The sequence below is a fragment of the Poromitra crassiceps genome (assembly GCF_964638095.1).
Source record: "Poromitra crassiceps genome assembly, chromosome: 25".
NCBI classification, from domain to species: Eukaryota; Metazoa; Chordata; class Actinopteri; order Beryciformes; family Melamphaidae; genus Poromitra; species Poromitra crassiceps.
In genome coordinates this window covers 12,194,509-12,220,863 of record NC_139649.1, presented here as the reverse complement: position 1 = coordinate 12,220,863, position 26,355 = coordinate 12,194,509, and the positions used below count along the sequence as shown (strand labels likewise).

General features: G+C 46.1%; 1 protein-coding gene across 1 annotated transcript in view; it reads left to right on the top strand.

Moving 5' to 3' along the window:
* The first annotated feature begins 1,813 nt into the window (after window positions 1–1,813).
* Window positions 1,814–26,355, top strand: part of ipo9 (importin 9) — a 31,623-nt gene continuing 7,081 nt past the window's right edge. The window contains exons 1-20 of the mRNA XM_083660674.1: window positions 1,814–2,004; window positions 3,856–3,917; window positions 4,366–4,452; window positions 6,461–6,662; window positions 6,923–7,011; window positions 7,165–7,251; window positions 8,109–8,228; window positions 8,704–8,804; window positions 8,948–9,006; window positions 9,184–9,335; window positions 9,538–9,636; window positions 10,424–10,530; window positions 13,373–13,512; window positions 13,820–13,979; window positions 16,128–16,354; window positions 17,200–17,348; window positions 18,013–18,141; window positions 19,807–20,082; window positions 22,314–22,480; window positions 24,885–25,018. Of these exons, the coding sequence (XP_083516800.1) occupies window positions 1,836–2,004; window positions 3,856–3,917; window positions 4,366–4,452; window positions 6,461–6,662; window positions 6,923–7,011; window positions 7,165–7,251; window positions 8,109–8,228; window positions 8,704–8,804; window positions 8,948–9,006; window positions 9,184–9,335; window positions 9,538–9,636; window positions 10,424–10,530; window positions 13,373–13,512; window positions 13,820–13,979; window positions 16,128–16,354; window positions 17,200–17,348; window positions 18,013–18,141; window positions 19,807–20,082; window positions 22,314–22,480; window positions 24,885–25,018 (2,716 nt within the window). The 5' untranslated portion in view covers window positions 1,814–1,835. The remainder of the gene's footprint in view (window positions 2,005–3,855; window positions 3,918–4,365; window positions 4,453–6,460; window positions 6,663–6,922; window positions 7,012–7,164; window positions 7,252–8,108; window positions 8,229–8,703; window positions 8,805–8,947; window positions 9,007–9,183; window positions 9,336–9,537; window positions 9,637–10,423; window positions 10,531–13,372; window positions 13,513–13,819; window positions 13,980–16,127; window positions 16,355–17,199; window positions 17,349–18,012; window positions 18,142–19,806; window positions 20,083–22,313; window positions 22,481–24,884; window positions 25,019–26,355) is intronic.

The window sequence follows — 26,355 nt, the reverse complement described above, 5'->3', positions numbered from 1 at the left end:
CTCTTAAGCACCTCAGTCACTACAATCTGAAAGGCAAAACTGTGAACTCCCTTTGAGTCTTGACACAGCCTACACAGTATTTATATACCAGCCAAGGAGAGGTGAGGATGGGGACTAAAAGACACTGCATCACCAACAACACTGATTGGCTTCCCTACATCATCAAGTGAATAATATAATATATATATATATATATATATATATAATTATGTAGTTATTTTACTTTCTTGTCAGAGCGATCGGAAACCCCAGGTTTAGGGTTTAATCCTTCAGATCTCATTTTCCACAGTCTGGGACAGTGATGATATGAAAGATATTTTTCTTTTCTTTTTTTTTTGCCAGCATCTAGCTGTCTCTTGCGTTTACCTTGATGTCAAACTGGCTGCAGCAATAAGTGAGTGTAATTTTAGCACCAAAACCCATCTGGCCTTTTCTATTTTTTTTTTTTGCATCAAGTGTCTTCAGTATTTGTTGCTTTTTCATGTGTCTAATTCTTCCTGTACATTTTGTAGAAAGACTCAAATTACAGCTATAAAAGCAGCGTGTAACCCTGTCTGACTAGAAATACACACACCCACGTGACACACTGATACCCCTAAGTGTTTCGAGGTTCAACTCAATCTTGCATGGGTTCACAGCCCTGATATCTAGAGGACAGAGGTCTTATCACAGCTAACAGCAAGTAGTGCATCAAGACTTCAAGGTCTATACATGTCCTCTGTTCATGGCCACAAGGAGAAACCTGATGAAATGCATCTTTGAAAATATATTATTTTTATTGATTGATTGATGTAGTAGTGAATTATCTGTTCTCAGACAGATAATTACATATTCAGGACCAATAATGTTATCTTAGAAGAAACTGTTCTATGGTAGTTACTGTATGAGGTGCATCCAGAGAAGCCTACGCCATGGAGGTTCGAGAGGCGATGTGTCACAATAACACCAAACATTCATGGAGACGTTTACTGATTCCCTGTCTGTTACCTTGTTAGAGCAACAGGATTACAAGGTGGAGTTAGTTAAATCTTCCTTGAGTAACCTAACCCTATGCCACTTGCAGAGCTAGTATGCAGAGACCGTCGGTCTCGCCTCACAAAGAATTGCACTATTGTTTCACCGTGGTTTAATGTTACTGCTGCCATTACAAAGAATGGAGAAGTGAGAAGTCTGTAATGAACGTTCTGACCGGCAGCTCAGGTGAGACTACACCTGTTAACGCAACAGTAGGCTGGATGGAGGGAGCAATCTGCTGCAGCTGACAACAGGTGTATTGCACCAAGCTGGTTGTGTGTAGCCACTAGCCACTGTGTCTAGGGATGAATAGGTCAAACCTCTCAGCCATGTCAAGCAACGGAGGTGCTGTCAATTTAACTGTGTATTGAATTTCCTCCCAAATAGTGTCTTATTCTGCCTCCAAGATCTTTGAATCAGTCCGTTAGCCAACTATAGTTGCATCCGTCATATCCCACAGCAAAAAATATATAATAATCAAAAAACACTTTTCTGATTGTATCTGATTTACCACATTGTTGGATCGTTCATGTAAGGCGAGCTATAATATCAGATAGCACTTGAAGGCAGCATGTGCCTCCGCCCCACAAGAGGGAGCCAAAGTTCAACTACAGAGAGTGGAAGGGGAAAAAAAACAACAACATGTGGGCCGAGCAGGAAGTGTGCTCTATTGGGGAGAAAATGTGCTTCCTGTCACAAAACTCCGCCTCCACGTTTCCATGCATTGGCGCGCTTCACTGTGGCTGTATGTGCAGGAGGTCGGTTCCCCGGGCTGACTGTCTGTAGCGGGCTACTGGCTGTGCTGTGCGGCGGGTGAAAACATGGCAGGCATGAGTGCGGCGGGTGGTGGTCGGCCCGGTTCGGCTGCCGGCCCGGTTCAACAGGGACTGAAGGAGGCTTTGATCGAGACGCTAACGGCCATCCTGTCCCCGGTTCAAGAAGTGCGCGCGGCCGCGGAGGAGCAGATCAAAGTGCTCGAAGTGACAGAGGGTGAGTGGTACTAGCGTTGACGTTAGCCACAGTATGCTAACGTGAGAGTATTCTCTCTTACAGCATGGGCCTGTTTGTCAAGGCACATTAACGTTACTATACTTTTTTACATCATCATTGGAAACTTTGACTAAGCTGTTAGCGTAAGCTAACAGTTGATTAGTGACGTTAGCTACCCGGTTTTCTCCCTGGTTCCAAGTTGTAACGTTATAGGGTTAGGCCATATTTTCACGAGTTTGTACGAAGTTAGCTAACTAGAAAAGCTATCTTTTACTGGGAAAACTTGCTCTTCTTGCCAGCTTCGGAGCTTCATCAGCTTGCTTGAGATTGGCATGGTTGGACAGAAAGAATATCAGATAATCGCTAGTTAGCCGTTCCATGTGTATAATAATGCATGATCAATGATCGAAGCAGCAGCAGCAGCAGGGTGGACACCGGGGAATGACAGCAGCAGATCCCACATTGGCCCACACCAGCCGGCTAGCTTAGCCACCCATCCGTTTGGCCGGTTCATTTCTTGTGCTAGAGGAGATATTGGTTTACTTCAAGATGGAAGGATACCAACCCATCATCTGCTTCAACCTTAGTAACTGATCGTATGGTCGCTATGGCAACCATCAATAGCTGGAGTGACACACTTTCCCGCGAAGATGTTCCCTAGGGATTCTCCCGCGAACAGTCAGCTTCCTGCATCAGCATCAAGACAGGAGAAGGGTGATGGGACAATACGAAGACTAGAGTCAAAGTTATGTCTTGAATAAAAAGACATAAAAAAAAATGTGGTAGCCTTCCACCCTTTTATTATAATGTATTGAAACACTAGAGCTGTGCAAATTGGAATATAAAACATATTAGCAGACTTGTCTCTCAGATTTATAATAGTGAAAGTGATGTTGCATCATATATGACCAAAATGGCGAGAGGTGGCTTCACTGGGATGTAATACCAATTCGAAAAACCTTGTCATTTATTTAGATAAAGGTCTATAGAGAGGGATGGATCAAGACTTAGGGGTGGTACCCTATACATGGGTTCCATTGTCTATTCTTCCTGCGTTCCTCCTGCCCGCCGGTAAAAGGCTGATTGTGCACACTGTCTGTCGGCTACACTGCAGTCTCGCAGCCTACATGACCCTGTCCGCTGGCCTCTCTCTAAGGGAGCCGCTTTTATAGGATTGTCAGCACAAACATTGTCTTCTGGCCCCTGATGTCACTCTTAGTTAAACCCAGTGAGTGAGAGCTGGTACAGGGATAAGGTTGATTCTGATCCTGACTGTATTCATCTGTCCCGCTCTGCCTGCCTGCCTGCCTGGCCAGGTTCCAACCAGGGAACTGTGGTAATTGTATATATCACATGCCATTGGCTTCTTAATCCATTTCAGCCCCAGGAACCAAATTAAAGCAAATTGAATCACTTGTGGGATCCAGACTCATCACAACAAACCAGAATGTTTTTTAGCAGTGAGCCCCAGTAGAGACGTGTGATCCACGTTCTGACCAGAACCCACAATTTTGAATAATTTCTGCATATATCTAGCTTACCCATTTTTTCCATGCGGTATCACAGTGCCTTTTTGTGATCATTTTGCAGAAGTTATTGTGATCTTGATCTTCCCAGTAATAAGTTAGTCTTGTTCAATCAGGGATGCTCATTCATGAACTCATGAACTGCACCAAGACTAAATTAGGTTAATTCCTACCTAACTCCTACCTCCATACCTGTACTTGTTGGGATTTACCTCTAAAAGCACTCTTATAGTGCAGCTTAATACTATTAAGCTGCACTATAAGAATGCTTTCAGCTTATACTATACCGATTGTTTATGCTGTTGCTGTTCTGCTTGTGTTGTAGAGTTTGGCGTCCACCTGGCAGAACTCACAGTAGACCCTCAGGGAGCACTTGCCATCCGTCAGGTGAGGAAAAAACAAACAAACTGAGCATCCTTTCCAGGAGAGTGATTTTGCGGCCCGGGCTACACACGACTGCAGCTGCAACAATGAATCGATTAGTCGGTTGTCAGAAAATTAATTGTCAACTATTATTTATAATCCATTAATCGTTTAGACAACATTTGAAGAAAAAAGCAAATATCTCACACTGCAGCTTCTTAAATGTGAATATTTTCTGGTTTCTTTATTCTACTATGAGAGTCAACTGTTTTATCTTGTGGACTGGATAATGAAAATAATTGTTTGTTACAGCCCTACACACAACACCCATGCATTTCAAATAAAAGTTATCTGTTCTCCCGACATTGCCCATGATGCTTTGCTTATCTGTTGTCCTGATTGTAGGCCTGACTGTTACAGCCTTACCACGTGTCAAGCACGCTCATGGTTGTCTTGTTGTCTGTGTATACAGTTAGCATCTGTCATCCTGAAGCAGTATGTGGAGACTCACTGGTGTTCCCAGTCAGAGAAGTTCAGGCCTCCTGAAACCACGGACCGTGTAAGTGATACGCAAACAAAACTTCACCTCGAATACGTTTGTTGTGTGTGCTAATAGCAGAACAGCCCAGCGGGCCGGGTCTGGTGCTCTCAGAGTAGGGCAATGTTTCAGGAGCACACGGAGCAAATGGACTAGAAATTGAGCGCGCTTCCTTAGTTTCTAGTGTCTCTCGCTGCCTCTCCCACTGAACTGGCAGCGCTCATTTCATTTCTACCGCGCCTTGTTGGTTTGCCCTCAAGGTCTCGCCCGCTTCGCTGGCTCGCAGACGTAGCTCGCCCGCTGCATGTGCAGCAGAGCAGTTGTGCGCCGCGCCACGGAATGCTGTCCAATTATATTAGTAAGATAATGGAGACTATTATTTTCGGACTAACATTTAGATGCCAAGTGCGTCTTCATCAGAGAGCACAAGTTCATTTTTTAACACTTTATTTGAAGATTTTTCAAATAAATATGCAATTAATTATCTCAAGGTACAAATATCCATAGAAAGATGCCAGAAATAATCACAGACCAAACCAAACCAAAATCAACATATGAGACAGATGGATTAGACACAAAAAGGGGGGGGGGTGCATCATAGTGTATATAGGACAGACCATGAGTAGAAGTATGAGTTCATATTTCTTGTTCCAGGCCAGGTAAACTGTTCACACAGTTTATCCAAGTTCTATTTAAAAAAAAAGTTATCAATTAAAGTGGTTTTTTTTTAACCAACTCCCCCTGTCCCTCTCCAGGCTAAAGAGTTGTCCCAACTCCCCCTGTCCCTCTCCGGGCTAAACTCCCCCTGTCCCTCTCCAGGCTAAACTCCCCCTGTCCCTCTCCGGGCTAAACTCCCCCTGTCCCTCTCCAGGCTAAACTCCCCCTGTCCCTCTCCAGGCTAAACTCCCCCTGTCCCTCTCCAGGCTAAACTCCCCCTGTCCCTCTCCGGGCTAAACTCCCCCTGTCCCTCTCCGGGCTAAACTCCCCCTGTCCCTCTCCAGGCTAAACTCCCCCTGTCCCTCTCCGGGCTAAACTCCCCCTGTCCCTCTCCAGGCTAAACTCCCCCTGTCCCTCTCCGGGCTAAACTCCCCCTGTCCCTCTCCGGGCTAAACTCCCCCTGTCCCTCTCCAGGCTAAACTCCCCCTGTCCCTCTCCGGGCTAAACTCCCCCTGTCCCTGTCCAGGCTAAACTCCCCCTGTCCCTCTCCAGGCTAAACTCCCCCTGTCCCTCTCCATGCTAAACTCCCCCTGTCCCTCTCCAGGCTAAACTCCCCCTGTCCCTCTCCAGGCTAAACTCCCCCTGTCCCTCTCCAGGCTAAACTCCCTCTGTCCCTCTCCAGGCTAAACTCCCCCTGTCCCTCTCCAGGCTAAACTCCCTCTGTCCCTCTCCAGGCTAAACTCCCCCTGTCCCTCTCCGGGCTAAACTCCCCCTGTCCCTCTCCGGGCTAAACTCCCCCTGTCCCTCTCCGGGCTAAACTCCCCCTGTCCCTCTCCGGGCTAAACTCCCCCTGTCCCTCTCCGGGCTAAACTCCCCCTGTCCCTCTCCGGGCTAAACTCCCCCTGTCCCTCTCCAGGCTAAACTCCCCCTGTCCCTCTCCAGGCTAAACTCCCCCTGTCCCTCTCCAGGCTAAACTCCCTCTGTCCCTCTCCAGGCTAAACTCCCCCTGTCCCTCTCCAGGCTAAACTCCCTCTGTCCCTCTCCAGGCTAAACTCCCTCTGTCCCTCTCCAGGCTAAACTCCCTCTGTCCCTCTCCAGGCTAAACTCCCTCTGTCCCTCTCCAGGCTAAACTCCCCCTGTCCCTCTCCAGGCTAAACTCCCTCTGTCCCTCTCCAGGCTAAACTCCCCCTGTCCCTCTCCAGGCTAAACTCCCCCTGTCCCTCTCCAGGCTAAACTCCCCCTGTCCCTCTCCAGGCTAAACTCCCCCTGTCCAGGCTAAACTCCCCCTGTCCCTCTCCAGGCTAAACTCCCCCTGTCCAGGCTAAACTCCCCCTGTCCCTCTCCAGGCTAAACTCCCCCTGTCCCTCTCCAGGCTAAAGCCGCCATCAGGGAGCTGCTGCCCGGCGGTCTGCGGGAGGCCATCAGTAAGGTGCGCTCCAGCGTGGCGTACGCCGTGTCGGCCATCGCCCACTGGGACTGGCCTGAGGCCTGGCCACAGCTCTTCACCCTGCTGATGGAGATGCTGGTCAGTGGAGATGTCAACGCTGTGCACGGGGCCATGAGGGTCCTTACAGGTATGGAGTCGCGCACAGACAGACACACACTCACACTCATCTTGTACACCTTATACACACAAACGCAAGATGTCATTTTCCATGCTATTTGAGGCAAGCCTGTATTCCACTGTTCAGTGTTCACTTTGTGCCTCGGTTTATACCATGTTACAGACACTGAGGGGGGGAAACACACACTTTGAAAACAATACTTAGAGCAAAGTGTTGTTGTCGGTTCTTCTGTTTAGTTGATCTAACCGTCTGTCGTCCGTTGTGTCCAGAGTTTACCCGGGAGGTGACGGACACACAGATGCCGCTGGTGGCTCCAGTGATTTTACCTGAGATGTACAAGATCTTCACCATGGCTGAGGTACTGCTGCAACAAACCTTAACCTCTCCTGCTCACTATAGGGATGTGATTATCACCTCATTATTTTCCATTGTGTTCCCAGCAACGCTGATTTTCCTCCCCTTTGACTGAAGTGACATGAAGCTGATTTTTGATGTCCCCTAATTGCTGTAGGTATACAGTATTCGCACCCGCTCCAGAGCAGTGGAGATCTTCACCACCTGTGCTAACCTCATCTGTGCAATTGAGGAGCTTGAAAAGGTGAGGCAGACTTAGCTGTCACTCGCTGAAAAGACCAAAATATGAGATAAAACGATCAGAACCCCCCGTTCCTGGCAGTTGCGGCTTTGCCGATTTTCAACCCGCTTTGTCTCATTATAATCTCGGTGATATAAAGCAGATGGACAGCGCTTACCTTCCCTATAGGATTTCTGCATCGAGTAATCCACAATTTGACTGCCTGCAGAAACTCCGCCCCCGCCAGCTGGTATGGGTCATTAACGCTCGTTAAGGCTCTGATGCGATTCTCCGTGGATGTCCGCATACAGAAAAAATAAAAAGAAACAATAACGGCTGCCCTGGAGCAACATCTGTTCGCTTCCTGTCCAGAATGATGCAAAACGCATCATTCTGGACACGGAAGTGCTGGAATAAACTGGGGAGCTCTCGGTGCAGGAAAACATGAAGACAAGGTAAAGGCTGCCTATTTGCATAATTACTGACATTGTAATGATACGTTGTGGGTTGAAAATCGGCAAAAGCCTCCCTTTAAATGAGCCTGGCTTCATGATGTACAGTTGCAGTTGATACTTTAAAGAAGTCCAGGCCTGGTCTTATTCAAATGGATGTGGCCTAATGTTTAAGAAATCCATTTTCAAGAGATTGCCATTAGCCCATTGATACCTGATGCAGCATTTGTGTGTGTATCCCTTTAAGACCGCGAACCGCGTGAACGCGGCTCGCGGTCTTAAAGGGATACACACACAAATGAGGGATATACACGCAAATGCTGCATCAGGTATCAATGGGTTAGAAGATATCTTCGGCTTTAGGCTTGGTGACCTGGATGAGATACACCATAACTGTAATACCTCCTCACATTGTGTACGTGTGTCTAGGGTGCGGCTAAAGCGCTGATCTTCCCGGTGGTGCAGCAGTTCACAGAGGCGTTTGTGCAGGCCCTGCAGATGCCTGATGGACCTTCCTCTGACAGCGGCCTCAAGATGGAGGTCCTCAAGGTGGGCATCTTCAGAGAGCAAGGTGTTACAGAGCAGTTGTTCAGACTGATGCTCAAGTGTGGCAAAATAATATCGTGAATGCAATGCTGTATGTTTAGCTGTGGCTGAATGTAGTCTACATTACAAAGTGTTCCTATGGAGGAACGTCTGGAACAATTTTGAAAGTCAATTTGATCATCTGCAGTAGTTTTTTTCAGAATTGGGCCAAGTCTGGAAGAGTATAGGGGAAAATACTTGTTCTCAATAGATATGATTACACATAATATTATGCAGTTGATGACGCCAGTCATTTTACATATTGTGATATTTGTTGTTTTTACAAAAAATATTGAGCTATAGAGTCATAAGGCTTGACCAGAAATCTTCATATCCACTCTCAAGAAATTCAGGAAAAAAGGTGGAGTTTTATAAAGGAAACTGTATAGGAACCTTTAAGCGTTTGAATCGGTATGTCCCTTTCTTCTTCCTGTCCTAGGCGGTGACGGCATTGGTGAAGAACTTCCCCAAACCCATGGTGTCCTCCATGCAGCAGATACTGCCCATTGTGTGGAATACACTGACTGAAAGTGCATCTTTATATCCTTCACGCTGATATGATTTCTGTGACTACTGGATGATAATGAGAGAGAGAGAGAGAGAGAGAATACTATGAAAGAAAGAAATTCAAGATATGGGGATGGATTCTTTTTCCATTAAGTGTTCCTTAACCAAATGTTCACTTATGTGAGAACAGAGGTCAACTACACAGAGGAGGTGGACGACCCCGTAGACTCAGATGGTGAGCAGCACAAGTCACATCATCCACACCTTTGTGTTTTTTCACCTCTGCCGTCTGTCATTGCTGCATGTCATGAGGTTGGTGGAGAGCAACAGTGGTTCCGCGCTGAACGCAGAACTTATTACAAGAGCTTCCCCTCCACTAACTTCTGCGTTTGATGTCTCGCTTTTTTCCTAGGTGAGGTTTTGGGCTTTGAGAATCTGGTGTTTAGTATCTTTGAGTTTGTCCACACGCTCCTGGAGAACAACAAGTTCAAGAGCACAGTGAAGAAAGCTCTGCCCGAACTCATCTACTACATTATCCTCTACATGCAGATCACCGAGGACCAGGTGAGAAGTGCCTTAGAGTTGGCCTGCTGTGTGTGTGTGTGTGTGTGTGTGAGAGAGTGTGATCCCTCTCATCCACAGAGGGTGAACTTGATTTTGTATGATGGAATGAAGAAAATGGGTTGATTTGGCTTAAAATCGTACATATATATTTCTAGTTAATCCCTGGTGTCATACCTGATTGTTTGTGCTGTTGTCACTCTAGATCAAAGTGTGGACGGCGAACCCCCAGCAGTTTGTCGAGGATGAGGATGATGATACCTTCTCCTACACTGTCAGGATCTCTGCTCAGGACTTGCTGCTGGTAAGATAAACATCGATTACTAGTGTTTACTGTCTGTTTCCCAACAACGCAGCGTGAATATGCAATGGGCAGAATGTGACTATTCCAATCGAAAAATAAGATTGACCACAGCCCCCCCTCCTTTATCTCTTGTGAAACACAGCCAGAATTGAGATTGTATATTTAAGCAATATAGCACTCGAGCTGCGTGTGTTGTGGCATATATCCCGCTGCTCAGCAGTTATCCCACTCGGCCGCGGTTTCCAAGTATGATAATATAATAATAATACTATAAGTCCGACTGGCATGGCATTCTGGTAGAGTCAGTTGAAACACTACTGTAAGGCGGGACCGCAAGAACGTGCGGGTGATTTGATTGGATCGTTCTGGAGACTGAAGTTGACATTGACCAATCCTGGCGCTTGCTGAGAAGCTGAGAGCTTTCTGCAAAGCCCGACACCAACTAACGTTACGGGGTTAAATGCGGGGTTAACAGCCTTTTTTTTGCAAAGAAGACATTAGCCCGCGTCTATTCTTGTACAAAACATAATTTTCTGCGAAGTATTAGTAAAGTTATAAGCGAAGATCGATTCACAAGGATCTGACAGCTGTCTCCGCCATTTCTTTTTTCTACATTGTCATTTGAAGTAACCAAAGCCTTTTAGTAAGAGAGTTGCCATGGCAACTCATAACCCATGGGTTATGAGAGTGGGTTACGGGATTTATACAATGGCTGTGAACCAATCAGATTGCTTGATTTGAGAGAGCCGTTTTATAAAATGATATAACCCTTGACCTCTGCATGCAGGCTGTTGCTACAGAGTTCCAGAATGAGAGTGCAGCAGCGCTGGCAGCAGCAGCGACTAGGCACCTCCAGGAGGCAGAGCAGGCCAAAAACAGCGGCAATGAGCACTGGTGAGGAAGACGCCTTTTCACTCGCACTCACTTGACTTCCTGTCTCCTCCTCTTCTCTCACTTTGGCTCAATCCTAATGTCTGTTCTTACGACGCAACGGACTGTCGGCTTTAATTTAGGTTGAATTTGTTTGCACAGACAAACAATTGAAAACTGAAAAAAGGAACGAAGGAATACAAATTGTGCATCATGTGAGAATGTTCCACCCCCAAAAGAAGGTAGAGCGCAGAAAAAGGTCCCTTTGCTTGTCAGTACTTGAACTTCCCCTAACATGTTGTCCAGGTGGAAGGTCCATGAGGCCTGTATGTTAACTTCCCCTAACATGTTGTCCAGGTGGAAGGTCCATGAGGCCTGTATGTTAACTTCCCCTAACATGTTGTCCAGGTGGAAGGTCCATGAGGCCTGTATGTTAACTTCCCCTAACTAACATGTTGTCCAGGTGGAAGGTCCATGAGGCCTGTATGTTAACTTCCCCTAACATGTTGTCCAGGTGGAAGGTCCATGAGGCCTGTATGTTAACTTCCCCTCACATGTTGTCCAGGTGGAAGGTCCATGAGGCCTGTATGTTAACTTCCCCTAACTAACATGTTGTCCAGGTGGAAGGTCCATGAGGCCTGTATGTTAACTTCCCCTAACTAACATGTTGTCCAGGTGGAAGGTCCATGAGGCCTGTATGTTAACTTCCCCTCACATGTTGTCCAGGTGGAAGGTCCATGAGGCCTGTATGTTAACTTCCCCTCACATGTTGTCCAGGTGGAAGGTCCATGAGGCCTGCATGTTAACTTCCCCTAACTAACATGTTGTCCAGGTGGAAGGTCCATGAGGCCTGTATGTTAACTTCCCCTAACATGTTGTCCAGGTGGAAGGTCCATGAGGCCTGTATGTTAACTTCCCCTAACTAACATGTTGTCCAGGTGGAAGGTCCATGAGACCTGCATGTTAACTTCCCCTAACTAACATGTTGTCCAGGTGGAAGGTCCATGAGGCCTGCATGTTAACTTCCCCTAACTAACATGTTGTCCAGGTGGAAGGTCCATGAGGCCTGTATGTTAACTTCCCCTCACATGTTGTCCAGGTGGAAGGTCCATGAGGCCTGCATGTTAACTTCCCCTCACATGTTGTCCAGGTGGAAGGTCCATGAGGCCTGCATGTTAACTTCCCCTAACTAACATGTTGTCCAGGTGGAAGGTCCATGAGGCCTGTATGTTAACTTCCCCTAACATGTTGTCCAGGTGGAAGGTCCATGAGGCCTGCATGTTAACTTCCCCTAACTAACATGTTGTCCAGGTGGAAGGTCCATGAGGCCTGTATGTTAACTTCCCCTCACATGTTGTCCAGATGGAAGGTCCATGAGGCCTGCATGTTAACTTCCCCTAACTAACATGTTGTCCAGGTGGAAGGTCCATGAGGCCTGTATGTTAACTTCCCCTCACATGTTGTCCAGGTGGAAGGTCCATGAGGCCTGCATGTTAACTTCCCCTAACTAACATGTTGTCCAGGTGGAAGGTCCATGAGGCCTGTATGTTAACTTCCCCTAACTAACATGTTGTCCAGGTGGAAGGTCCATGAGGCCTGTATGTTAACTTCCCCTAACATGTTGTCCAGGTGGAAGGTCCATGAGGCCTGCATGTTAACTTCCCCTAACTAACATGTTGTCCAGGTGGAAGGTCCATGAGGCCTGCATGTTAACTTCCCCTAACTAACATGTTGTCCAGGTGGAAGGTCCATGAGGCCTGTATGTTAACTTCCCCTCACATGTTGTCCAGGTGGAAGGTCCATGAGGCCTGTATGTTAACTTCCCCTAACTAACATGTTGTCCAGGTGGAAGGTCCATGAGGCCTGCATGTTAACTTCCCCTAACTAACATGTTGTCCAGGTGGAAGGTCCATGAGGCCTGCATGTTAACTTCCCCTCACATGTTGTCCAGGTGGAAGGTCCATGAGGCCTGCATGTTAACTTCCCCTAACATGTTGTCCAGGTGGAAGGTCCATGAGGCCTGTATGTTAACTTCCCCTAACTAACATGTTGTCCAGGTGGAAGGTCCATGAGGCCTGCATGTTAACTTCCCCTAACTAACATGTTGTCCAGGTGGAAGGTCCATGAGGCCTGCATGTTAACTTCCCCTAACTAACATGTTGTCCAGGTGGAAGGTCCATGAGGCCTGCATGTTAACTTCCCCTAACTAACATGTTGTCCAGGGGGAAGGTCCATGAGGCCTGTATGTTAACTTCCCCTCACATGTTGTCCAGGTGGAAGGTCCATGAGGCCTGTATGTTAACTTCCCCTAACTAACATGTTGTCCAGGTGGAAGGTCCATGAGGCCTGCATGTTAACTTCCCCTAACTAACATGTTGTCCAGGTGGAAGGTCCATGAGGCCTGCATGTTAACTTCCCCTAACTAACATGTTGTCCAGGTGGAAGGTCCATGAGGCCTGTATGTTAACTTCCCCTAACATGTTGTCCAGGTGGAAGGTCCATGAGGCCTGTATGTTAACTTCCCCTAACTAACATGTTGTCCAGGTGGAAGGTCCATGAGGCCTGTATGTTAACTTCCCCTAACTAACATGTTGTCCAGGTGGAAGGTCCATGAGGCCTGCATGTTAACTTCCCCTAACTAACATGTTGTCCAGGTGGTAGGTCCATGAGGCCTGTATGTTAACTTCCCCTAACATGTTGTCCAGGTGGAAGGTCCATGAGGCCTGTATGTTAACTTCCCCTAACTAACATGTTGTCCAGGTGGAAGGTCCATGAGGCCTGTATGTTAACTTCCCCTAACTAACATGTTGTCCAGGTGGAAGGTCCATGAGGCCTGTATGTTAACTTCCCCTAACATGTTGTCCAGGTGGAAGGTCCATGAGGCCTGCATGTTGGCTCTGGGCTCAGTCAAGACCATCATCACTGAGAACGTGAAGAACGGCCGTGTCCAGTTTGACATGCACGGCTTCCTGGCCAACGTTATCCTGGCTGACCTCAATCTGGGAGGTGAGTGTCTCTCTCAAATGGAAAAAGCACCGTCTAGACATTTCATAATGTACCCATGGTGTAAATGTATCACCACCATTATGGAACATTTTGAGCACTAGGTTTACATCTGACATTTTACACGATCGTCTTTAACAAAACGCTGATGTTTGAAAATGTCCTGATGCGGCGGAATTAATTGGAGCATTTATGATGTGTGCAGATTGAACTTCCATTGAAACCTTTCTTTGAATTTGAAAAGATTTCATCTTCTCTTCCTCTCCTCTCTCCTGCCTGCCTAACTGCTGTCTTTGGTTGTCGTCCGCAGCGTCTCCGTTCCTGCTGGGCCGGGCTCTGTGGGCGGCTAGTCGCTTCACAGCGGCCATGTCTCCTGAGCTCATCCAGCAGTTCCTCCAGGCCACCGTCAGCGGCCTCCACGACAGCCAGCCTCCCTCCGTCCGCATCTCCGCCGTCAGGGCCATCTGGGGGTGAGCAGACTGCTTTTTCACATGAATACCCCGCTTCCCCCCTAAGATATCATTTACATTGAAGCAACGCTCTGAAAACCAGAAAGCCATCGAACAAAGGCTGTAGTCTGTGATGGCGGTAAGAGACCTGGATCTGCTCCATGTTCCTGCTGAAAGCATTCAAAAACCTACAGAGTTAGGTTTTCCAAAAGCATCTTGGCACTAAAATTATACAATTGGATGGACAGACCCCCCGTCTTTATTAGTCACAGACACCGACAGACACAGTGAAGTTTGACTGTCGCGTTTGACCCATCCTGGCTCGTCCTCCATGATCAGGCCAGGAGCGATGGGGAGCTGCAGTGGAGGGGATGATCTTCCACATGTTTTTAGTGGTTATTAGGGGTGTCACGGTTCGGTACGTACCTCGGCTTCGGGGTCACGGTTCGGTACGTACCTCGGCTTCGGGGTCACGGTTCGGTACGGGTTGAGTACAACGGGGGGAAAAGCAACGGAAAAAATCCCAAATGCATAAGGTTAGTTAGTTTTGATTTATTTTGAACCTGTGGGCTCTGGCATTAATTTTGAAAATACAGTACTAGTCCTCCACCACCTAGTGTCATAAATTGGTACAGCATGGCCCTGTAGTGTATTAAACCAGTACACTAACAGTGAACATATAGACTCTCTTGATTGAAATTGTTTATTAGGAAATAACCCCTTGAGATGAACCATCTCGTTTTCAAGGGGGTCCCTATACAGGAATACAATACAGTGATTGCATTAGGTTATATTTTTATGTAGGGCTGGCTCTGCGACTGCATATGGGGATGCAGGCAACTAGTCGGTAAACATTCGCTACCCTGGCTAGTCGGCACCAAAATACTAGTCTGTTAAACTCATAATTAAATGATCATTATAAGACTACAGTCCCGCTCCTCTAATGCCCGGAGTCAGACGCCTGCTAGGCGTAGTCAAAGATGGCTTCTCATAAAACCAGCGCAGTTTGGCAGTAGTTGATCCAGTAGTAGTTCAGTAGTTCATACACGTTGCTGGGGTGAGTTGTCGATGTTTTCTGATGTGCAATGTTCATAAACGGCGCAAGATGATTTGGATCTTGATGATTCCGACGAACATAATTAACGGAGTGTGTATTGACGTATTCGTCGTATAGCTACACGCTCCATACCGTGACGTCACGGGACAAATACACGTACCGTGACACCCCTAGTGGAGAACATGCAAACTCCACACAGAAAGGCCCTTTCTCACAAGATAAGCCACCTGGGCAGTGGGCACCACTCACCGAAGGCATGGGGAGACATACCCCCAGTGCCACGCGGGAATCGAATCCAGGACCTTGTTGCTGTGAGGCCACTGTGCCGCCGTGCCCCCCGTTATAATAGTAAGATCACTGGCTTACCAGCTGAGTTAATGCTGACAAGTCAAGTCAAGGCTGGGAACAGAACTGTACAGATTCCATTCAGAACCAACAACTTGGCATCTTGAAGAAAGTGAGTGAATTTCTGGCTGAACAAAACTATGTTTATAGATTTGCTTCATTGTCAAGTCTATCCCTTTTTCTTACTGCATCTGGTGGGGGACAATTGCTATTTTTAGTGTCTATCGACTGTATATTGCTATAGCATGGCAGACAAAACAAGTTTCTAGCATTCGTAGATCATCATCACAGATACAAAAATACAATTTCAAACTCCCAATAAGCAATTACAACAATCTTAAAATGTCACTAAATCCTTAGTGTCGGCTCCCAGCCAATTGGAGATCTCCGCCTACCGATTGTCTGGGAACTTCTTGTCAAAAGTTGTGGTTTGAACGGCGGAGAGAACGACCCTACAGCACACCCCTTTGTCACATTACGGAAATGACGCTCTCTCCCGTTATCCTCTGTAGTGAAACACAATGGAGATACAGCGAATCACTTTGTAACCCAGCTTTTTAAAAGATTGAAAATGGACGACTCCCGAGCAACGTTACACTATTTGTTTCCGAAGCGGATAGAGACTGAGAACAGAGTCTGCTAAACCCTAAAGAGTCCTTTGAGAATCGTCAAGATACTAACTGTACAGTATATTGAGTGACTGTCAAAAGTGTTTTTGTTGTGCTTATGTTCGAGGATGCCTTTATTCATATACGGTGGTTCTCCAGGTACTGTGATCAGCTGAAGCTGTCGGAGAGCACCCACGTCCTGCAGCCGTTCCTGCCCAGCGTGCTGGAGGGCCTGGTGGCGCTGGCGGCCCAGTTCAGCTCGGAGGTGCTCACCCTCGTCATGGAGACGCTGTGCATCGTCTGCACCGTCGACCCCGCCTTCACCACCAGTGCCGAGAACAAGATCTGCCCCCTCACCATCGCCATTTTCCTCAAGTACAACAATGGTACACCTATCTCTCTTCCACCCGCATCCTCTTACTGTGGGATTTTAGTCTTAGGTTACTCCCATCCTACTTTCATATCTTACTTCTAAAAAAAAAATCCTCCTTAAATGTGCTTTGTACTCCCATATGTCTTTCAAGGGTTAAAGGAACACTCCGCCCATTTTCAACCAGCTTTGTATCATTAGAACATCAGTAGTATATCAGAAAACTGTAAACGGTTTTGAAGTCTGTCATTTAATTTGACAGTTATTGAGTGTTAAAGTGTGGACCAGTGACATCACTGGTCCACACACTAACTCAAATTAATAACTCATTAACTCAAATCAACTCTCAATAACTGTCAAACTATTCATCATTCATCTAGTCTGACAGTTATTGAGAGTTGATTTGAGTTAATGAGTTATTAATTTGAGTTAGTGTGGACCAGTGATGTCACTGGTCCACACTTTAACACTCAATAACTGTCCAATTAAATGACAGACTTCAAAACCGTTTACAGTTTTCTGATATACTACTGATGTTCTAATGACACAAAGCTGGTTGAAAATGGGCAGAGTGTTCCTTTAAATATTATCCCCTATTTCAAGATGTAGGACTTTCCAGTTTGCTAGATTTGATCTAATAGTCACACATGGAGAGACTGAGGTAAGTGGGGTAAAAGCGCGATGGAAATAATTGAAAAATACTGTTTGGTCACTTGTCCCTTGCTCATACATAGATTGTCATTGGTGTTGCACTGTGTTCTTGTACTCGAAGGAAATGCCGTACTTGATTGGAGAAACGGTCCCATTTTCTATCGTTGGTTTCTCAGGCCTTGTTTGTCTCCTCTCTTTCTTCTCCACCAGACCCCGTGGTGGCTTCCCTGGCCCAGGACATCTTTAAGGAGCTGGCCCAAGTGGAAGGGTGCCAGGGTCCCATGCAGATGCGTCTCATCCCCACCCTGGTCAGCATCATGCAGGCTCCCTCCGACAAGATCCCCTCTGGACTCTGTGCCGTAAGTAAGCCAGTTTGTGCAAAGAGCCACAAAGGTCACTTCCAACCGTGAACCATTAGGGGTGTCAAAAATAATCGATTATAAGATGCATCGCGATGCGGACGTGCACGATTCTGCATCGATTCACAAATGTCAAAAATCGATTATTATTATTTTATTTGTTTAAATTTTTTATATTTTTTTATATAATCAAATAAAATATAATGGAAGTACATGCAGTTGTTTATTTTAATTATGGATCATAATACAATGCAATTCCAAATGCACTTTTATTTTAAAAGTAAAGAAAGTGAGAAAAAATAAATCATGTATTGCATGATTTATGCAAAAAAGTGATGCATCGATTTAAGATGCATCGATAATCGTAATCGAATCGAATCGTAGCCCTCTGAATCGTAATCGAATCGAATCGTGAGGCCAGTGAAGATTCACAGCCCTATGAACCATGACACTGTCCAGAGACTGAGCGTGTGCCGTAGTGTATCAGCTGCTACAATAAGGTTAGGTTGGTGTTAGCAGTGATCGGATAATCGCCATTTCAACTTCCCGATTTGAAATGTTTCTGTACGTTTCTTGCATTGTAACAAAATCAAGTTAGTTTTTTTCCTCGGTTCCTTAAAATATTGACCACGTTGGGCCTCTGACTGTGCGACTCCCTCCACAGACATCCATCGACATCCTGACCACAGTCGTGCGGAACACCAAGGCTCCTCTGTCAGAGATGCTGGTGTGCCAGGCCTTCCCTGTGGTGGCACAGTGCACCCTCCGCACTGACGACAACACCATCATGCAGGTGAACAGCTTACCGTTTTTTGTTTTGTTTTGTGGGCTTTTACAGCTATATTAGATGGCGCACATCTATGGTATAGAAAATAAAGACGCGTATGGAGATTTTTCCCTATCTTTATTCAAGAGCGCGGTCTATCAATGATTTATTGATTTCATGTTAAGATTTTATAAGGCTTTTCCCTCAAACCCCGCCCTTGCACTCAAATAGCCCGTGTTTCCGTTAGATTTGCTTTGCTTGTGCTCAGGCTCTGTGCTTGCACTCAAATATATTGTTGCCTGGACAGATTTGCACTTGTGAAACTTCTTGGATTTCTTCTCTGTGCTTGGATTTTTAGCACAGAGTTTGAGCACAAGCAGAGAAAAAAAAAGGCGTGACTGACTGAGCAGGGCTATTTGAGTGAGCAGGGGCTATTTGAGTGCGAGGGCGGATAACCTGGGGCGGTTGTAGCTCAGGAGGTAGAGCGGGTCGTCCACTAATCGCTTTGGATAAAAGAGCTCGGTGGTTCGATTCCCGGCTCCTCCAGTCTGCATGTCGAAGTGTCCTTGGGCAAGACACTGCACCCCAAATTGCTCCCGTTGGTGTGCCAGCACCCTGCGTGGTAACCTGCCGCCATCGGTGTGTGAGTGGGTGAATGCACCTACTGACTGTAAAGCGCTTTGGATAAAAGCGCTATATAAATGCAGGCCATTTTTACCATTTACCTGTCCAAGCAACAATACTTGAGTGCAAGCATACAGTTTGAGCACAAGCAGAGCAAATCTAAGCGTGAGCAGGGGCTATTTGTGTGCGAAGGCGCGGTTTGAGGGAAAGCCTTACAAAATCTGAACATGAAATCAATAAATCATGCTCACAAATTGATAGACTGCTCTTGAATAAACATAGGGAAAAATCTCCATATACGCTGGGCATGTCATATTGGTTTGAGGAAGGTGCGGGAAGGTCAGCAATGAGAGACACAAACGTGTGCTGTATTATAGCAATATGAGCCACCAGGACAACCGGTGAGGCCATTTACACCTGGCATTAACGTGCATTTTCTGTCATCAGATTGCAATCAGATTGTGCTTGACCACTTGAAAGTACAGGTGTAAACCCCCCCTAAGACACATTGAAGACGGATTGCAATCTGATCGGCCAAACCACCTCCGGAGGTGGTCAGGCGATGCATTGTGTACACATTGAACACAAGTGTAAATGCAATGTGTCCTCTCAATCTGCATACAGCAACTGTATGTGGATTGAGAGGACAACCATTGTGGGTGATCAGATTGCAATCTGATCACCCAAAATGCATGCGAACGCCCGGTGTAAATTAAATCAGGCTAATGTGGTCAAACACTATCTGATTGCAATCTGATGACAGAAAACACATGTTAATGCCAGGTGTAAATTAAATCAGGCTAATGTGGTCAAACACTATCTGATTGCAATCTGATGACAGAAAACACATGTTAATGCCAGGTGTAAATGTCCTCAGTATGTCAGCATTTACTCTGTTCCAAAAGACATGGGTTCCAACTGAACCCTGTTAAGTACGGTACAGTTGAGCTAACAGAAGGTCTGTCATCTATCTATCACCTGCCTAACCTTTGCGCTTGATTGTTTCCAGTGTCTTAACACCACTCTCCCGTTACTCCTCCATCATTCTTTTCCCCGTCCCCTCTGCAGAACGGCGGGGAGTGTCTGCGGGCGTACGTCTCCGTCTCCCTGGAGCAGGTTGTCCAATGGAGGGACGAGCAGGGGAACAGCGGCCTGTGGTACGTGATGCAGGTGGTCAACCAGCTGCTGGACCCCAGGACCTCGGAGTTCACCGCCGCCTTCGTGGGCCGGCTGGTTTCTACGCTGATCTCCAGGGCGGGTACCGAGCTCGGGGAGCAACTGGACCAGATCCTCAGAGCCATCCTCAGCAAGATGCAGCAGGCCGAGACTCTGAGCGTAATGCAGGTACAAGGAGGAAGGAGAACATTTAATACATGTCACTCAATCGCGCAGACAGGCCACGATCATGTATAATGTAATTAGATGAAACTTTAATGAATCCTGTGGGGATTAGAGCTGGGTATTGGTTCAAATTTCAAGAATCAATTCGATTCCGATTCACAAGGTTGCGAATCGATTAATTTCGATTCGATTCCGATTCGATCGATTTCAATATGTTTCAAAATGTTTTTTGATCTGTACCCTGAATTACCGGTACATGTCCAGTTATGTAACACAGGGGTTCCCAACCAGCCAAGTAGATACACGGGGGGGAAAAAGTTGCAGACCTGTTGTCAATTTTAATGGTTTTAGTTACACATATATTTACTCACCAGGTGGTGAAAAAGGGTAAATAACAGCCTTTTCATCTGTCAATAAAGACACTTTCACAATTATGCACAGTGATTTGATTTCAGCCTATATAATTTCTAAAAGTAGATATTAATGATCAAACATTTCCATTCATGTAGCCTACAGTATTTGTTTTCGTTTCAACTACAAACGTCAACTTGGAACTATGTTTCAAAAAACCACACACAGCATAATATGTTAGCCTGTTTATTAAAAAATAATAATAATAATAAATTAATTTAAAAAAATCGATCTCTGGACATATGAATCGATAATCGAGGATTAAAATAAAAATCGATTAAAAATCGGAGAATCGATTTTTTGAACCCAGCCCTAGTGGGGATACTGGGTTGTTGCAGCAGCAAATCATAGGGTACAGTTAAAGCAAAAGAAAATAAAAGTAGGATATAAATAAGAATAGAGCAGATGGGGTGGTATCAAACAAAGTAGCCGACCGTTGCAGGGCAGGAGTTATACCAAGCCCAGTGGCGTGGATGCCCTTTGACCCACACGGCCAGTTTGGCATGCCCTGTTTCCAACTGGCCATTGTGCCCACTGCCCTTAAAAGGAAGTTGTGGATTTCCTTTGCCATCTGAGACATATTACATGTGCACTGTATCACACTACAGCACTTAATCTTTCTATGAGGTTATTTATTTTGTTGAAATTAAACTAAAACAAAGAATAATTGGATGGCTGTTAATGGTTTTTTTGTTTTTTAAACCTTTATTTATACAGGGGGAGTCTCACTGAGAGCAATGCTCTCTTTTTCAGGAGCGCCCTGTTCACATTCACACACACATTCACACCTGGAAGCTGCCCAGTACAACCACAGTCCGATCTGCTGGCCACTGATCAGCTCCACTGGAGCGGTTGGGGGTTAAGGGCCTTGCTCAAGGGCACCTCAGTGGTGGTAATGAGGGAGGGGCAAGCGCTGCCATTTCACTTTCCCCACCCAGATTTATCCCGCCGGTCCCGGGGATTGAACCGACGACCTTCCGGTCACAAGCTCCCTTCTCTAACCGTTGGGCCACCACTGCATGTACCTGGACAGGCTGCCCAAATATGAACCTGTATGGGAAACGCTGCTACGATGATGGTGTTTTTGATAACGTTAGCTTTGTGCTATCAGAAACATGTTGTAACATGAGCCTCGAGCTGGGACGTTGTCGGCGAACGTCAGTTTGACGAGGGGCTCCCTCCCACGGGAATTGTGTCATTGTGTGATTTTGCTATGATTTCAATGACTAGAAGTGAGCCCAAAGAGAGGATGGAGTGCATATACTTGGTCATAGCTTTCACTCGCTCCTGTTATCTTCCCATCTGCATTATAGCAAAGTTGCGCTGTTCACGTCAGCTGCGCCATGCATGCTTAACTCCCACACTTCATGTTCCCTCTCTCTCTGCCATTTTTTTCTACCATCATATCCAATAGGGATGCACCGATGTGAAAATTTTGGCCGATACCGATAACCAATATTAACATTGCTGTTATGACCGATATTTATTTACCGATGTCGATATGATCTGTATAAAAACACATTTTTGTGATAGTAAAATTGTGTACATACTGAAAAACACATGTAAAGTTTAAACACTGTGAATTTGAAAGATTAATGTCTTTCTTTATTTCTAAAACATTTGGAAAAGCCCAGAAATCATAGATTTACTGCAATGTTTCCTCTCAATGTAAAAATTTTGGCTCATACCGATAACCGATATTAACATTGCAACATTGGACCGATGCCGATATGTTAGAAAATGACTAACATCTGCCGATACCGATATGATTGCCGATATATCGTGCATCATCCCTAATATCCAACTCTCCTCTCTCCCTCCAGTCTCTCATCATGGTGTTCGCCCACCTGGTTCACTCCCAGCTGGATCCCCTGCTGGAGTTCCTGTGCAGCCTGCCGGGCCCCACGGGGAAGCCGGCCCTGGAGTTTGTCATGACAGAGTGGATGAGCAGGCAGCATCTCTTCTACGGACAGTACGAGGGTAAAGTCAGGTCAGACGGCAGCCTGCTTTTTCAAAATAGTTTCTCGAAGTTATTTTCAGCTCTGTTGATAATCCAGTGGAGAGGGAGAAGACGCTTATGTCCGACATTCCACCGCACTGCTCTATGCATTGCTTACATTTCTTCCCCCCAAAACATCATTTTTTGTTCCCTCAAACTAATTTGGAACTCATTAATCACCTTGTTCTAGTTTCAATGTTTGCTCCGTAACTTTTTGTAGCAGCGTTAGTTTGGAGGCTATAAGATTCTCTCCCTGTCCCCCCCCCCCCCCCCCCCCCCTTCCTCACAGAGCAACACTAAAACTTTTCTTATTTCAATAGTTGGTATCATAGAATTGCCGCATCTAAATGCCACACATTTTTGCATTTATCTAAATTATTAAATGGTTTCATTCTTACTTTGCTAACAGTGGTATCCAGTCTCTGCCTGCCTGGTATCTGCTTGGTACTTCTCCTCCACCCCTCTAGTCACACACATAGCTGCATTCAGAGTAAAGTTATAACTCAGACTCCTAGTTATTTTCGGGAATTCAGTCGTCTTGGCATGGAGAAAAAAATATCCCCTAATGCAGTCACACCTGTATGTGCGCTAGGGCTGTGAATCTTCACTGGCCTCACGATTCGATTCGATTACGATTCATCTGTCAACGATTCGATTCGATTCGATTAAACGATGCATCGCGATGCATCTTAAATCGATGCATCACTTTTTCCGCAATACATGATTTATTTTTTCTCACTTTCTTTTTTCTCACTGTGTGGCTACTTTTAAAATAAAAGTGCATTTGGAATTGCATTGTATTATGATCCATAGTTAAAATAAACAACTGCATGTACTTACATTCTATTTTATTTGATAAAATTTTTTTTTTTTTTTTTTTTTTTTTTTTAATAATCGATTTTTGATATTTGTGAATCGATGCAGAATCGTGCACGTCCGCATCGCGATGCATCTTATAATCGATTATTTTTGACACCCCTAATGTGCGCTAAGGTGCACGGATCCAACGAGAGAGACAGACTGAGAAAGAGACTTGTTGTGTGTGTGGGTGCATGTGAGCATCTTGCATTGACAAAGGGAGAGTGGGGTAGTGTGTGTGTGTGTAAGTCTAACCACCTCACAAATTGGTTTTCAGGCTGTCTAACAGAGCCAAGTCATCAAAAAAGCCCCTAAACCCTAACCCCTAAATTTAAATTTAAATGGAAAAAATTTACTTGGGGAAAAAATAAAACAGATTTCATATGGCCCTACATTAAGCAAAACAGAAGCTGTGGCTAACCAAAATGAGCATGTCCATAGCGACTTGTGCTGTGGCCGGGGGATGAGCAAGTCTGGCAACCAAGTCTATCCCTGACTCTCTCCTCAAGATGTGACTTTAATTCTGCTCCTCTCACACTTGTCTTTCTGTGTTTGTCACGCTGGTCTCTCCCTGCAGCACGGTGGCTCTCTGTATCTCACACTTGTCTTTCTGTGTTTGTCACGCTGGTCTCTCCCTGCAGCACGGTGGCTCTCTGTATCTCACACTTGTCTTTCTGTGTTTGTCACGCTGGTCTCTCCCTGCAGCACGGTGGCTCTCTGTATCTCACACTTGTCTTTCTGTGTTTGTCACGCTGGTCTCTCCCTGCAGCACGGTGGCTCTCTGTATCTCACACTTGTCTTTCTGTGTTTGTCACGCTGGTCTCTCCCTGCAGCACGGTGGCTCTCTGTATCTCACACTTGTCTTTCTGTGTTTGTCACGCTGGTCTCTCCCTGCAGCACGGTGGCTCTCTGTATCTCACACTTGTCTTTCTGTGTTTGTCACGCTGGTCTCTCCCTGCAGCACGGTGGCTCTCTGTATCTCACACTTGTCTTTCTGTGTTTGTCACGCTGGTCTCTCCCTGCAGCACGGTGGCTCTCTGTATCTCACACTTGTCTTTCTGTGTTTGTCACGCTGGTCTCTCCCTGCAGCACGGTGGCTCTCTGTATCTCACACTTGTCTTTCTGTGTTTGTCACGCTGGTCTCTCCCTGCAGCACGGTGGCTCTCTGTATCTCACACTTGTCTTTCTGTGTTTGTCACGCTGGTCTCTCCCTGCAGCACGGTGGCTCTCTGTATCTCACACTTGTCTTTCTGTGTTTGTCACGCTGGTCTCTCCCTGCAGCACGGTGGCTCTCTGTATCTCACACTTGTCTTTCTGTGTTTGTCACGCTGGTCTCTCCCTGCAGCACGGTGGCTCTCTGTATCTCACACTTGTCTTTCTGTGTTTGTCACGCTGGTCTCTCCCTGCAGCACGGTGGCTCTCTGTATCTCACACTTGTCTTTCTGTGTTTGTCACGCTGGTCTCTCCCTGCAGCACGGTGGCTCTCTGTATCTCACACTTGTCTTTCTGTGTTTGTCACGCTGGTCTCTCCCTGCAGCACGGTGGCTCTCTGTAAGCTGCTGCAGCACGGCCTCAACACCAACGACAAGCGTCTGCAGGACATCGTGGTGAAGGGAGAGGAGATCTTCAGCCCTGAGGAGGGCATCCGCACGCGCTCCAAATCTGCCAAGAGTAAGACGCTAAAGAGCCTTCGCTTCATCGTTACTTAACTTGACTGCATAGAGACACTGCGTAACGCGTCATCATTCAGAAGCCACGCCCCAAGACGGGGGAAAACAGAAACCCCGCCTCCAATCCTGGCGTTCTGCTATGTCACATGCATGGTTGCGTGTTCCACACAAAGATCGTATATACAGAAGATGAACACTCCAACTTACTTCCTTGACAGTAATCGTGCATTCCTTTATAACTGGGGACTGGTAATCTTACGACTTCAAAGGTCATGAGTTGGGCGGTGACATCATCAGAGCTGGTATTTCCCATTCCAAACTCGTAGGAGTCTCAGCAGCCCCAACCTCAAAAATCCAAGATGGCTGCGCCGCGCAACAACAGTAGTAGTAATCGTAGTAATGTTGTTTAGCACTTCTGTTTTGTTTGTGTCTCATTAAATCAGCTGTACACACAGCACTGCCTAACATCTATCTGTGTGGACATGAGGCTGCAGTGTTTGTATGCGCAAAATCCCGCAAAATGCCATGTTGTCAATTGTTATTGCTAACAATGGCTAGCCTGGCTAGCGACTGGATCTGACCAATGAACAGTGAACTTCCCAGCTCAAGTTTTCTGCAAATGGAACGCTAACAAAACGGATGTGATGTCATTTAGCCTCCACATCCCAGTTATTTTGCGATAAAGGAACGCACCACTAAATCCACATTTTCTTCTCACCAATTCTCAATGGCTTCCTTGTTTTGCTCGGGAGTACAAAAAAACTTTAATTTGCGATTTTTTACATTTGTTGTGTGCGCAGCCCACCACACAACAGCTTTTAGCTATGTTTAATTCAAGGAAAATGACGCTGGTGAATGGGAGTGAACGGACCGATTTCCCCCGTGATGGGCGTGGCCTATTTCTTGCAGTGTCTCTATAGACCTACATGGTGACATTTGACACTCAGAGTTGTGAGGAGGGTGAATGTGGATATGTTAGTATGACCATGAATATACACAATACTCATATTAGGCACAATACCTTTTTGTACTCCTGTCAACAGTATCTTGCATGGTTCTTTGTCGTACGTGGATTACTGCTGATCATTAACCGTTAACTGACAAGATTAAAACGGACTATTCGTAGCCTAATGCATTCTCCTGGCTGGCCAAGTTGGCGCAACACTATTTCAAGTTTCCCCGTGCGGTGCGGAGCATGTGTTTCAGCGCATGTATTGACTATCTGTCACCAGGCTGCAGGCGCACTGACCGTGTATATATGCTATATATATGCAAGGAGAGCAGTCTGACCTCGCACGTCCAAGCGACTAGGCAGCTGAGATGTCGCCCCTCATCTGA